The sequence below is a fragment of the Pieris brassicae genome, chromosome 10, assembly GCF_905147105.1.
Source record: "Pieris brassicae chromosome 10, ilPieBrab1.1, whole genome shotgun sequence".
NCBI lineage: Eukaryota > Metazoa > Arthropoda > Insecta > Lepidoptera > Pieridae > Pieris > Pieris brassicae.
This window is the reverse complement of record NC_059674.1, coordinates 2,734,819-2,748,950: the sequence shown is the minus strand read 5'-3', so window position 1 is coordinate 2,748,950 and position 14,132 is coordinate 2,734,819. Positions and strand designations below refer to the sequence as shown.

Below are 14,132 nucleotides of genomic sequence, written 5' to 3'. Positions count from 1 at the left end.
CGGCTTTTCAGCCGGTGTAAAAAACTCGGTACGCTTTTAAAATAGCAAATCATCAAATAATATTTATTTTAAAACAAATATCGCAAATTAATTAGAAGTAGCCTGTCTAACACTAGTCCCAGGCCCTTTTATCAACTAAATAATCGATAACTTTGTAAGCCTTTTTACACAGCCTTTCTTTAATGCATTTCTTAGAATTTATTAAAAGGCATAGATAAAAGAGCTTCTGGGATTTTATTAAAAAAGAGTATCCCTTTTCCCAAAAAAGAATTACTAACTTTAGATGGGGAAATTGCAGACTGCGTTTGTTCCGAGTATTAACATTGTGCGTATGTTCTATTCTAGTAAACTTATCATATTTTTTTTATAAATACATAATATTTTCATAAATAAATTGCGAGGGAAAGGTATATACTTAATATTAATTTCCTTGAATTTATCTCTCAGAGATTCCCTACCTTTTAAATGATAGATTGCACGAATAGCTCTCTTGTGCAGGATGAAAATAGTTTTACATCAGCAGCATGACCCCATAACAATAAGCCATAAGTCATTAAGCTGTGAAAGTAACTAAAATTCCAAGAAATACAATTGTATCATACAGATTCAATTCCTCATCATTTATAATTGGTCTAGTATCCATAACCCTTGCATTTTTTGCATTTAGTTTTTTTTATTTCATTAAGTAGAAGGTTATTCATACTAAACCAATGGACAATCGAAAAGAGAGCCTTGTTCACATCGTCAAAATTTGTTATATGTCATTTGATTTAAAAATCAAGGACGTATCATCAGCAAACAAAACTATTTGATGTTTTTCTCTACCATGAAAGGTAGATCTTTTATATAAACAAGAAAGAGGAAAGGCCCAAGAATTGAGCCCTGTGGGACCCATATCTACTGCTGACCCAGAGGACCTCTTACCATTCTCTACGACCTTCTGAGCTCTACCGTGTAAATAAGAAGTCAAAGTTTCAGTGCGGTATTCTTGATGCCATAGTGGCGAAGTTTCCCAATTAATGTCTCGTGTTGGACACAATCAAATGCTTTGGATAAGTCGCAGAAAACACCTAATGCGTCATGTGACTACTTCCAAGTCTTAACGATATATCTATATAACTCAACACCGGCATCAGCTGTCGAGCGAACCTTGGTAAAACCGAACTGATTATTATGTAATGACTTATTAGTTGATTTAAAACAGTTTTTTCAATTATATTACTACATGTAGGTAGTACGGAAATTGGTCTAAAGTTACTGGGGTCGGTCATACTACCTGCTTTAAATAATGGAATTACTTTACTATGTTCCATTAAACCGGGAAACTCGCCACTTTCAATACAATTCACTTTCACGTCGTACGGTCGATTGCTTACTCTGGTCTGTGGTATTACTTTTTCACGGATGATTCCTTCTCCACCATCACAGATTTCGACGACCTCCTGAACATGGTGGCTTTGGAAAAGTTTATGCCCTATATTTTTAAAATAAATTTAACATCCCGTTACTAGTAATACGATGATCTGAATCTGAAAGAATATTTCATGGTTCGTGTAATTACTTACAAAAGTCTAGTCTGCGTAAATATTCTGAAATCCACACTTAATAGTTTGGCTCATGATATTGATATTCTGTTACAATAAACAAACATACAAAACGTGCAGTGACTTTTATGCGAATCATATGTTCACATCTATGAGAAAAACGACCTCGAGTTGCCGCCGTTAACCGACCGATGGCGTTGTTCTTAATGTCTATGGTTCTAAATATTCTTATAAGATAAGATATATAATATATATCCTATAATATAAGATATAATTTCGGTTTTATAGTAAGCGACTATGGTTTACCTACTATCGGTACGAATGCGGTATGCCCCAATGCTAATTGTAAAAATTGATGTCAGATAGACTGCTGAGTGCTGACTGATGACTGATCATTTCTAAGTCAGATGTCATGATTGATACCCCGCAGTCCCGGTCCTCGTCACTGTGTAGACTGTACTCTGTAGAAACTATTTTATTTTTACATAAGTCTATATTTAGTTATATTAGAAATTAGAAATTTATTCAGTACTTTGAACTAAAATGAGTCCTGAAGAAAGTATAGAAAATTTTAAAAAGATTGGTTTAAGTGAACAAAAAGCAAAAGAAACCCTTAAAAATGGCAACGTAACAAAATTTCTTCTACTAGTAATAAATGAGGTTAGAAAAACACCGCAACAGCAAATAAAAAAAACCTTCCAAGTATTAATATATTAATTTTATTAGCTATATCATTCTGAGCACATATTGGTTTATTTCTAGGTCGACGTAGATAATTTGCAACCTGGAGTGGGTTTACTATTGTACCATCTGGCTACTAAAATCAAACCACAAATTGCTGGTAAAATTTCCTTTATTTCTAAATATATAGCAAGCGGAAAATTAGACTCAACATTAAGAATTGATGCTGCATTAGAATACGCTTTGAGCCATGTTAATGAAGAGAGTTTGAACATCAAGGAGTTTGAAGAGGCGTGTGGTGTTGGAATTGTAGTGACACCAGAACAAGTTGAACAATTTGTTGAGAAACATATGGCCAAATACAAAAATGAATTGATTGAGAAAAGATACAGATTCAACTCTGGGATTGTTATGCAAGCTGTCAGAGCTGAGTTAAAATGGGCAGATGGGAAAGCAATTAAGAATGAAGTTGATGTTCAGGTAAAAAGTTCTATTTAAAAGACAAAAAGATAACTCAAACAAAATACAGCCCAATCTTTTTGACCTAGGTTTACAAGTTACTTAAACTCTTGACTTTGATTCCATTAAAGGGAATCTTTGTATTTTAACATTTCCTATATATATAAATTATAAATATCAGTCCTCAATACTATGTTTATAAAATAATAATGTTATGTTGTTATTGTCAGAGTCCTGGATTCATAAAGTTTTCTACTGGTTGTGATTATGGGATCTGATACTTCATATTGTTAATATTAAATGTAGGGCATGCATATAATGATATAGCTTAGGCAGATAATGATTGCGTAAGATAAAGATGTCGTGTAATAATAGAAATACATTTAATAGTCATAAAATAATAAAAATCAATTTGAAAAGAAAATCCCTAACAATAAAAATAAAATTCCAGATATTGGATCTGTTGGGGCCTAAAACAGAGGCTGACCTAGCACCTGTACCTAAAGTGAAAAAAGAGGCAAAAACTAGTAATGAAAGTAGTAAGAAGCCCAAAAAGGAAGAATCTCGGGGTGAGTTATGATTTTTATTAAAAATAAATAAATCAGTATAACATTTTCAACTTCCATAGATAGAAAACCATGGTCTTGTCAGTGTATTTTTTTATTATTCATTGTAGTATATAGTAGTAGGTAATGCACAGTTTGGATGTGATTCCCAGTAACTATATTTTAGTACATAAAAAGAGAAATTATATAATATTATATTGTAAAAAAGAATGCTCATTTATTGTGAATTTATTACAGGTACTAAAGTGACTACAGATGCAACTGATATTGGAGGAGCTGCCTCAATATCTGAACTAATGAAAAAATTACCATTCCATGCTCCTGGTGATAACTTTAAAACCGATGGCTATGTTGTTACTCCAAACACCAAGAAACTATTAGAGGATCATCTGAAAATAACTGGAGGGAAAGTACGTACAAGATTTCCACCTGAACCAAATGGTATTTTGCATATTGGCCATGCTAAGGCAATAAATATAAATTTTGGTTATGCTGCAGCACATGACGGTATCTGCTTCTTAAGATATGATGATACAAATCCTGAGAAGGAAGAAGAAAAATTCTTTGTTGGAATCAAAGATATGGTTGAATGGCTGGGTGAGCTATCTTTTCTATACTAAGGTGATAAACATTACGAGTTTTTGAATGTTCTAATCTCAATAACTGGTTCTAATTGATTCTAATGTTGGTTACAGAATAACATAATAGACAGCACGGCGCAGATATTTATAAATATAATTTTTTTTTGTTACTTGAGTTTAATATTTTATGTTATATATTGTTTTGTAAACAACATTGGTTCTGGTTACGCACCCTGACACAGTTTCCCAAATGATTGAATATTATTATTATTATAAAGATTCAGTTTTATATTCTATTTTCAGATACGAAAATAATTGAATATTTATACTAACATTGCCAATAAAATTTTCAGGATACAAACCATATAAAATAACACATTCATCTGACTATTTCAATCAGTTGTATGAGTGGGCAGTGAAATTAATAAATAAGGATATGGCGTATGTCTGCCACCAGCAAGCGGAGGAAATAAAAGGCTTCAACCCACCTCCGTCACCATGGCGCAACCGACCTATTGAAGAAAGTCTACAATTGTTTGAGGTTATTATTTCAAATTTGCAAAGCTTTAGATAAGTGTTTCTATGAACCACTGAACCAATTTCAGTTGCTGCAGTTGCAGTGTTGTCACTTATGTCCCTTAACATCAAATAAAAATGTAACTAGGACCTAAATGTGTTCGGACATGTTAATTAAACTCAAATTTTAAGATTGTTGGTTCACAAGAGTGCCATGCCTTACATTCTGAAATAGATTAACTTTGATCAGTTGTGTAAATATGAAAATATATTAAAAGTAAATTTAATATCCGTTGATGCAAATGCCTAAATTGAATTGTATATTGTATCCTATACCTGAAATACAACGTCAGGCACGAACTACTACATATTACTTATTACAATTAACCAGCAACTATCCCAGCTAGACATGTTTTGTCTTAAGTTATAGATGCTGGTTATCAAGGTAGAAATTAAAAAAAAAATATTTTGAATTTTAGACCAAATTGGGTTGATGTACTAATATTATAAAGATGTGTAATTCTGTTGTATCTGTAACAAATAAAGCTAACTATTGGACCAACCCAAAAATACCATTAGAATGCTACATCATAATAATATTTAACCTAAAGCGAAAATACTTTAAAAATAAACATCCACCTCGACATGAGTACTGAAAATGTTATTTTTAAATAACTTCATAATTATAGCCCAAGAATTAGGTTATCTTTTTTGATATATTTTTACATTAATTTATTAATTTCTAACACACAAATAAACAGTACTTACAATATTCCCAGCCTTTATAGTAATAATAATAAATAGAAAATTAAACAAATTTAAAAAGTTTGGTTCCATCTGGCAGCAGTTAAGAGAAGAAAGCACCAGCTCTGGAGTCACCGGTACTATCTACCAGCTTTTTTGCTTGTTTGAGGGAGTTGAGACGGGGTTAAACATAACTTTAACATTCAACCCTCATTTAGTTTAATAAACAATAAAATTATTAACATCTAATAACAAAAAACTAAACCAATTTCTTATTGGCACTGGAAGGAACTAGCGTTTAAGATACAGGCTAGGCCTAGTTTAAACGCTAGTGCTCATAGAAGCATATTATGTGTAAGGTTAACCAAAATGAATATTGTATCTAAACGTTTCGTTGCCTATTGTATGTTTACCTTTAAAATGTGAGTTCAAAATGTAATGTTTTTTTTTTTACTTAACGTTTTCCTTCTCATTACAGGATATGAAAAATGGAAAAATAGATGAAGGTGATGCGACTTTAAGAATGAAAATAACACTGGAGGAGGGCAAACAGGATCCCGTGGCTTATAGGATAAAATTCAAGCCACACCATCGTACTGGCAACAAATGGTGTATTTATCCAACATATGATTATACACATTGTCTGTGTGATAGCATTGAGCATATTACACATTCTCTGTGCACCAAGGAGTTCCAGTCCAGAAGGTAACAAGTAATTTTCAATATAGATAATTATTTTTCTGAATCAAGTCGTTAAATTGTTTATATCATTAGGAAGTTATGAAAATACTATTGTCATAGTATTGTCTTTTGTTAACATAGCTTTTACACATTAATAAAAACACTTTTTGAATGGATTGATATAACACTACATAGCTATGTATTATTATTAAAAACTTTGTTTACATAATTTTAAAAAAAATATATTCATATACAGTACAGTTGGTGATCTTCTGTCTGACATGTTTTTTGGCTTTGCTAGTTTCCTCACGATATCCTTCAGCCAGCGAGTGTTAAATCCGCATAAAGAATGTCCATTAGTACTCTGTTGGGGCTCCTCCTGAGGTTGTGACCTCTGGTACTAGAGTAGCACTCTGAAGCTGCACTGTTTGGACGTAACTTAGATCAACTCGTGCGAGCGAGTTGTAAAAAGAAGTTGTCGAAAGTAGCATCAGGGTTTTGTTTGTTGTCGCTCCTCCGCTATGCTCACCAGGCAGTTCACACAGCAGCAGTTGAGTTTCCCATCGTTAGGACACAGCAGCTCGCCAGTCTCAGTGGGACTGTTTTAAGCGGTGCTAGTGTTTCAAGAGGCATTTTCCAATTCCTGACATTACTATGTCAGGATGTTGTTGTCATATCACCTTTAACCTTTTGTTTGTACTTCATGCAGTGTCTTAGTTTTTTTCCTTAATTGCGTCGAATCGCTTGTTTAGCGATAACGCTGGGGCCTCTTCCATTGTACTCTTGAAGCTAATGAGGTCATAATTATTTTACAATATTTTAGATCATCCTACTACTGGTTATGTAATGCGTTGGATATCTATTGTCCGGTTCAATGGGAATATGGACGGCTCAATGTGAATTATACAGTTGTGTCAAAGAGAAAAATTGCAAAACTAATTGAGGAAGGATTTGTCAATGGTATGTTGTACCTTTTGTTACATATTATAGTATACAATTATATTATAAAGAAAAACTTAATATTTAAGCTCAAAAACAGTTTGGTTACATTAGCTTGAATTTGATGCATTAAATGTAAAGACAAAAAACAAATTCTCATTCTCACATGCACACACACACTGACCACACTCCACATAGCACAGTAATTGTGTTAACATAGGAAAAGCTAGTTTTCCCAATACAAGTATCCATTGATTACTTCAAGTAAGCCTCAACTGAACTGTTATGAAGTTTACAGAATATTTGGAAATAGTCTACTAAAATTAAAACATTTATATTCATCTGTTAAAGAGGTTTTATTACAATTTGTGATACATGTTCAAGTCAAAGACAATTAGTTATTTATATGTATTTTTTTGTATTGTTTTTGGTCTAGTTTGTCTTTTAATTTTAATGTTTAAGTTATTATCTCTTTGTCATTGTAATGTTTCCCTTTAAATGTTGTGCACACTTGTTATTGCACAACATTTAAAGCATATTGCACATGTATGTATCTTGTTTTGTATGGCATGTGTTTTCTGTAATGTTTGTATGTGTTTCGTTAATGTGCATTTTAAAATAAAATAAAAACAATGTTAATATTTGTATGTGCTTAATATATAAATAACATATATGGGTTAAGAAATTGTGATTATTGTGATATTCTTAAGAATCTTTTCCTGACTTCTTTTGGGGTCATTCAATCATTTTATTTTCATTAATTTGGATATTTATTAACATGGATGAAATTTTTTTTTAATAATTGTAGTTTAAAGGCGTTCCTGTTAAATTTTGTGTTAATCACGTCACATTTTTTCTGCTCAATTTAGTAAATTCGCTTGTTTTTTAGCAAAAGTTATTCCATTTGATTTGTTTTTACAATCTTTATTTGTGCAACAATCCCATACTCTGTGGCTCATCATTCTATAGAAAATTAACTATTATAGTCTGTGCACAGTCACAGACTATACTCCTTCCAAAATAATAAAAAAATAAACGAAATCGAACCCATACATTTTTTAAATAAAAATGAATATGAATCTTCTAAATTTGACGTGGTAAATTTAATATGACTATTTTTTTATTGTTTGAAAAGAACTGTCGCAAAAATTAATTTCGAAGACCTGTGTAATACATTTCAAGTATGTTTACGTAAGTGTTATGTATGTTTGCATGTTCGTTCGCAGACTAAAGATCATGTGGAAAAAATGGGCCCGCGCAATTCTTCAGACATGTTTTATATTGGTTACTTATGGACACATGTTCTTGGATGATATTTGATATATTGCTCATTTTGTTATCTTTATATGACTATCATTTTCACACAAATCGAGCCCAATACAATTCAAGTAATTTTGAATTTCAGACTGGGACGATCCTCGCCTATTCACATTAACCGCGTTACGTCGCCGCGGGGTACCATCAGCCGCTGTTAATGCGTTCTGTGCGGGTTTGGGTGTAACTGGCGCAGTGGGCGCCGTTGACCCCGCGTTGTTGGATGCTGCTGTGAGAGACCATCTCAATACTTCTGCACCTAGGTATTTATTTTATTTATATACAAATCCTATATATTATACCCTAAAGATCTTATATATATCCTTTTCAGCCAATTAGTTGAATAAAAATAGAAATATTGCTGATAATGTTCGAAGCTTATTTTATAATACAAAAAATTATAATAACTTTAGGCTTAGGTTGTCGAATATGTCAAATTTTATGCTTTTGAAAGAGAACTAGGTTGTCAAATATGTTAAACTTCATACTTTTAAAAGTAGATTTGGGTTGTCAAATATTTCCTACTTCATGCGTTTCAAAGAAAACATGGTTATCAAATATGTCAAAGTTCATGCTTTTAAAAGAAAATTTGGTTGTGAAATATTTCAGACTTCATGCTTTTGAAGAAAACTTGGTTGTCAAATATGTCAAAAGTTAAGTTACAAAAATACTCTCTCACTTAAAACAAGACATAAAGTACATTAGGGCTCTCAATTACCTAAATAAGAAACAGTTATTGGCATGTCTTGACTTTCATTTTGTTTCCAGAACAATGGTAGTTCTAGACCCACTTAAGATCACAATAACAAACTTCCCAAATCAAGCTATATCAGTGAAAGTTCCCGATTTCCCAAACGAACCAGACAAGAGCTTCCATAACGTCGTCTTAGCTAAAACGCTATATATTGAAGCAAACGACTTCAAAGAACAACCAGAAAAGGGTTATAGAAGATTGACACCAAATCAAACAGTTGGATTACGCCATGCTGGATTCATTATTAAGGTAAGATTTTTACTTGAGTACATTTGGCCTGTCGTAGGTTGTGCACATGAGGACGTTCCGTTCATTCATTCAATCATTCATTCATTCATTCAATCATTCATTCATTCAATCATTCATTCATTCAATCATTCATTCATTCAATCATTCATTCATTCATTCATTTATTCAATCAATCATTCAATCATTCATTCATTCATTTATTCATTCAATCATTCATTCATTCATTTATTTAATACCGTACGAGACAGGTACAGTGAAAGGAAAAATTCTGGCGCATGCCTTAAATGGCGACGTGTGTCAGGTATAAAAGGCTGACGCCGTATTGTTTAACAAAATTGGGTCACAACACTGACACATATCTGAGGGCCAGACCTAAAAGGTTGTACCGCTGGTTATATATTTCTTAACTAATTGTTTCTGTATTTTGGTTTGTAAGTCTGTTATAAGCTTTACGTACAATGACCTGAAATTGGATATTTATAACGGTCTATTAGGTTCTGTGTGCTCATGAATTTTAGAATTAGAAAGATTAGAATTAATAGGTTTAATAGGTAAGGGATGGGATTTGGAGAAAATTTCGACAGATCAAACTTTTCGCATGACATAATCTAATAGTTTTTATTACCTTTAATTGTTGAATCTTATAATCTTAACTGACATTAGTCTTTTAGAGAAATTATTATTGTCATATAATATCATTGTAATTAATGTCGGCGCTTTGGTTGACGGAGAAATTGTATTTGTGTTGCACCGTTAGTTAAATGTGTGTGAGTTAAATAACTTTACCAGTGTGAGCTTTGAGTGCAGTTCTCTATCCGATAAAAGGTGCATTGTAAAAAAAATAACAAGTGTGCTTGTAAATTAAAAGATAATCCTGCATTTAAGTTTATCAAATTCTTGAAGATGTGGTGAAGAGTTAGTCCTTGGGTTTAGCATACAAAACCCTGATTCAAATACAAATTATAAAGAATCTCTGTTTTTTTGGAGGTATCTTATATAGTAATACTCGACGGACGGTTAGGTCTGTGCTGTCTGTCTATGAAATATCAATCTACTTCGCTCACTACATACTTCGCTCACTACAGTGAGCTTCCGTCCTGCCCTTCAGGCGATTGACCACCCCGCGACGGCCCAAGCCGAGGTTCGAGTCTCACAGGAGACGCCCTTGCGCTAGCCGCGGGAAAACAAGCCATTCTGGCCGAGCTACGCTCGCCAAAACAGCCCGAGCTGAGCTGTAAAGGCCCTTAAGGCCAACAGCGAGATTCCATTCTAAAAAAAAAAAAAATATTTTTTAATAAAAATTACATTAGTGTTCATCACTTGGTGAACTTTTAGGTTGGCAACACCTTTTCATCTTTCACAAAATAAATATCCAAAGTATTGAATTTTTGGTCTGCAACAGCCTTTCGTACCTCATAGATCAAATTTTATAGGAAGCAATCATTAAATGTCAAATTTCTTTAGGTGTCCAAAGTGATCAAAGACAACGGAAAAGTGGTAGAAGTGGAATGTACTGCGGAGTCCACTGACTCGGCAGAAAAACCGAAAGCCTTTATTCATTGGGTTTCAAAACCGATAGCTGTTGAAGTCCGATTGTATGAACCTCTGTAAGTATTTTTACCTCTGTAAATTTAAATATGTGTTGCTTCAGTCTGGATAAATCACTATTTACCCTGTGTAAAATCTGTGTAGTGTTTGATCGTGCGACACTCTTTATATACGCCTCCGGTTATGTTATATGTATAAATTTTCTGACCTTGTCTCTTAAAAGCATAGATTTTTCGTTTTGTGATTTAATAAAAACTCCTACTCTTAAAAGAAAATAGCGTGTCAATTCTTAAAAAGTCGGCAAAGCACTTGCGAGCTACCTGACAATGTAAGTATTCATGGTCGGTATCACTCAACATCAGGCAATCCCATTTGTTACATAAAAAATAATACATAAATACAGATTTAAGTGGGCTATACGTTATTATAATCAAGTATGTTTAAATAAATTATTGTTATTTACACGTATTTTAGTATAGTATATTATTTATAGAACAACACAGACAAATATTTATATTTAAAAATAATTAAATTTATTTCAGATTCAAGCACAAAAATCCAGAAGATCCCGTAGAAGTACCGGGAGGCTTCTTGTCCGACTGTCGCACGGATACGTTGAGCGTCGTACGCGCGTACGCAGACGCGTACTTAAAACGCGCTCAACCCCACGACAAGTTCCAGTTTGAGAGAATTGGATTCTTCTCTGTGGATTCGGACACTAATGCGTCAAATGTAAGATTTGTTTAATATTATAAATATCAAATATTCACTTAATTAAATTTAAAATGTTTAGTTTGGGTTATTATGTAGAAACAGTGTTAGCCTAGTGACTCAAGCGTGCGTCTCTCATACCTGAGGTCGTAGAATGAACGAGCGTAAATGCATACGTAAACTACGTACGCTCGCTCGTGCGGTGAAGGAAAAGATCGTGAGAGATTTAGACCCAAATAGTCGGCGCGTGTCAGATTCAAAAGGCAAAGCATCTACTTGTCTATTAAAAAAATTGATACAGAAATCTGAGTTCCAATCCTAAATGGCGGTAGTGTCTGATTATAAACCCATGTGAGGGTACACTACATTTGAATTTCCTTAACTTTTGCCTATCCAAAAGCTATATACTTTGATAAATATGTAGACATTATCAGCAATTAAAACCTTCGTATACACAAAAAAATGGTTGTCTGTAATCGGTTTACGAACGAAAGTGTTGATGAAATGATTGCATACTTTTATGAATAAAATTGAATTATTTTTAATGAATTTACACTATTTTGTATGGATAAGAAGAAAAGTTATTCTGACGCATAAGCCAATCAAGTGGGAAAGAGATAGATAAGGCGTAAGCGTACAATGAGCGTAACGGGACAATGAGCCACGCTTTTACGCGAATTTTATTTTAATTACGGACGGTTGGGTAACAACTGACTTTAATGGTTTAAAATATGAGGTTATAACAATAAAAAAATTAAAGACTGGGTTGCGATGCTAACAAAAGAAATTTGGCTTATCTAAGAGTTCACAAATCTAAAGGACACTTATGTTATTGGACATTTTCGGAAATGATAATGTTAAAATACAATTTATGAGTGTGGTAAAAACTAAAGGGTTTTTCTTGGCTACAATTGTGCGATTATTGTATACATTTTGATTGCGCTTCTAATTATTACCTATATGTTATAAAATATTTATATGTAACTTAAACGTCAAACGTCAGGTCGAAAATATTTCTACATACTTTATCTATATTATTCAATTTCAAACGAAGACTACACGCATTAACCAGGCACTGACATAGTATTGTCTTTTGTTAACATAGCTTTTACACATTAAGAAAACACTTTTCAAACGTATTGAAGCTACTATTTACATAATTTTAAATTTTTCCGACATTTAAAAAAAATATAAGTTTTTAATAATAATACATTGCGTCAATCCGAATATCTCTATATATATAAAATTCTCCTGTCAAAATGTTCGTTCCAATAATCCTCCGAAACGGCTCGACCGATGTTTATGAATTTTTTTAAGCATATTCAGTAAGTCTGAGAATCGGCTACTGTCTTCATTTCAAACCCCTAAGTGATAAGTGTCCACCTCAAAAAAAATTTTTTTTTTTGTTTTTATTTTTTTATGATACAGCATACATACATACATCCCTGAATAGTCACCCCGTTACGATCAACCCCTACTTGAAATTATAGTAGATAGTTATTTTTATTGAACTAAAAACATGTTTCCTTAAAATAATATACATGGCAAAGTGACGTTCGCCGGGTCAGCTAGTATAATATATGAAAAACTATCGTAAAAGTCATCCAGAACAATAATTTAATAAAATTTGGGTCATTTATCCAATGACTACTTAGTTTATAAATTAGAATATTTAATTATATTAAAAAAAAATATGGTTATAGACAATTACAAAGTTAAAGTTTTTTTTTTCAGATCGTTTTCAACAGAACCGTGTCGCTGAAGGAAGATAGTGGAAAGTAATGATGGATATGCAATAAAGTTTTATAATATTTATACGAAATAAATTATTTGTTAAATAATAGTTTTTTTTAATACCCGTAATACAAATATTTTTAAATGACATCCAATCCAGGTGTATTTTTAAATGAGCGTCATATAAAAATTCTGCACATTCTAAACTTAATAAATTTCTATAAAAATTAGGAATGGAATATTAAGAAAAGCCACTTTATGACCGGATTAATGCTATATATTATTAAAACTTATCGTTATTTACATAATTCTAAATTTTAAATTTTTCAAAAAGTGTTTTTCTTAATGTGTAAAAGCTATTTTAACAAAAGACAATAATAAGATAATATTGGTATTCCAGAGACGGTAATTGGCAAACGTATATATTTACGAGTAACTCAAAAAAAACATATAATAGATATCCGTATATTAAAACTCTCGTTAAACGTAAATTAATTAAGCTTTTTATGACAAATATTTAAATTATTCTAACCATTTGCTCCAGTTACAAATATTCTGCTCTGCCTAACAAACAATGTGTATGACAGAAAACTTGGCGATTAAAAAGAGTGGCGGAGAGTTCCTTGCCAGTTCTTCCTGCCCGCTCTACGCCCTTGACTTGCGTAAAAGTAAATTTAGAATCAATTTAACTTCTTTTCTGACGTTCATAAGTGTACCTGTTTTCGTATATGCATAAAGTTTATATATTCAGAATAAGAATAAAGAACAAATTTAATAGGCGGCAGAAACGCTTCGTAGCAATTACGACAGGTATTTTACTTGTTCTCAGTTCGAATTACCTAGTAGTCGGTTCCATATCTCGGCAAAAAGTGCCTTAAAGTTGCTTAGTTATGAAACAGTTGATGCGAGTGGAATTAAGAAGGAATCGTAACTTGCCTCGAAGCGTAAGTCTTCTAACGATAACGTAAATCAGGAACTTTCAATCTTTAGTTTAAAACTTCTGCGTATTATAATAAAGTTACTTATTATTAAGCAACTGTCAGTGGCTATATTTAACTAATTGTAACCTGAAGTATCGAAAATTTTAGATACTCAATAAATAAATTCTGGT

The 14,132-nt window shown here is 32.4% G+C and overlaps 1 protein-coding gene across 1 annotated transcript; it reads left to right on the top strand.

Annotated features, from left to right (window-relative positions):
• Window positions 1-1,965: 1,965 nt before the first annotated feature.
• LOC123715461 (probable glutamine--tRNA ligase) lies at window positions 1,966-13,130 on the top strand. The gene is made up of 12 exons (XM_045670470.1): window positions 1,966-2,204; window positions 2,307-2,705; window positions 3,136-3,253; window positions 3,488-3,847; window positions 4,185-4,372; window positions 5,570-5,796; window positions 6,596-6,732; window positions 8,117-8,288; window positions 8,794-9,028; window positions 10,493-10,635; window positions 11,119-11,308; window positions 13,022-13,130. Exons 1-12 carry the CDS (start codon window positions 2,088-2,090, stop codon window positions 13,067-13,069), a joined length of 2,334 nt encoding a protein of 777 aa, XP_045526426.1. The 5' UTR covers window positions 1,966-2,087; the 3' UTR covers window positions 13,070-13,130.
• Window positions 13,131-14,132: the final 1,002 nt, after the last annotated feature.

What these genes read in the sequence shown, in the direction of transcription:
- LOC123715461 (XM_045670470.1), top strand. Translation starts at nt 2,088, where the DNA reads ATGAGTCCTGAAGAAAGTATAGAAAATTTTAAAAAGATTGGTTTAAGT. An exon ending in CAAAAAGGAAGAATCTCGGG is followed by an intron (nt 3,254 to 3,487) that starts GTGAGTTATGAT and finishes AATTTATTACAG; the next exon opens with GTACTAAAGTGACTACAGAT. An exon ending in CTCAATACTTCTGCACCTAG is followed by an intron (nt 8,289 to 8,793) that starts GTATTTATTTTA and finishes TTTTGTTTCCAG; the next exon opens with AACAATGGTAGTTCTAGACC.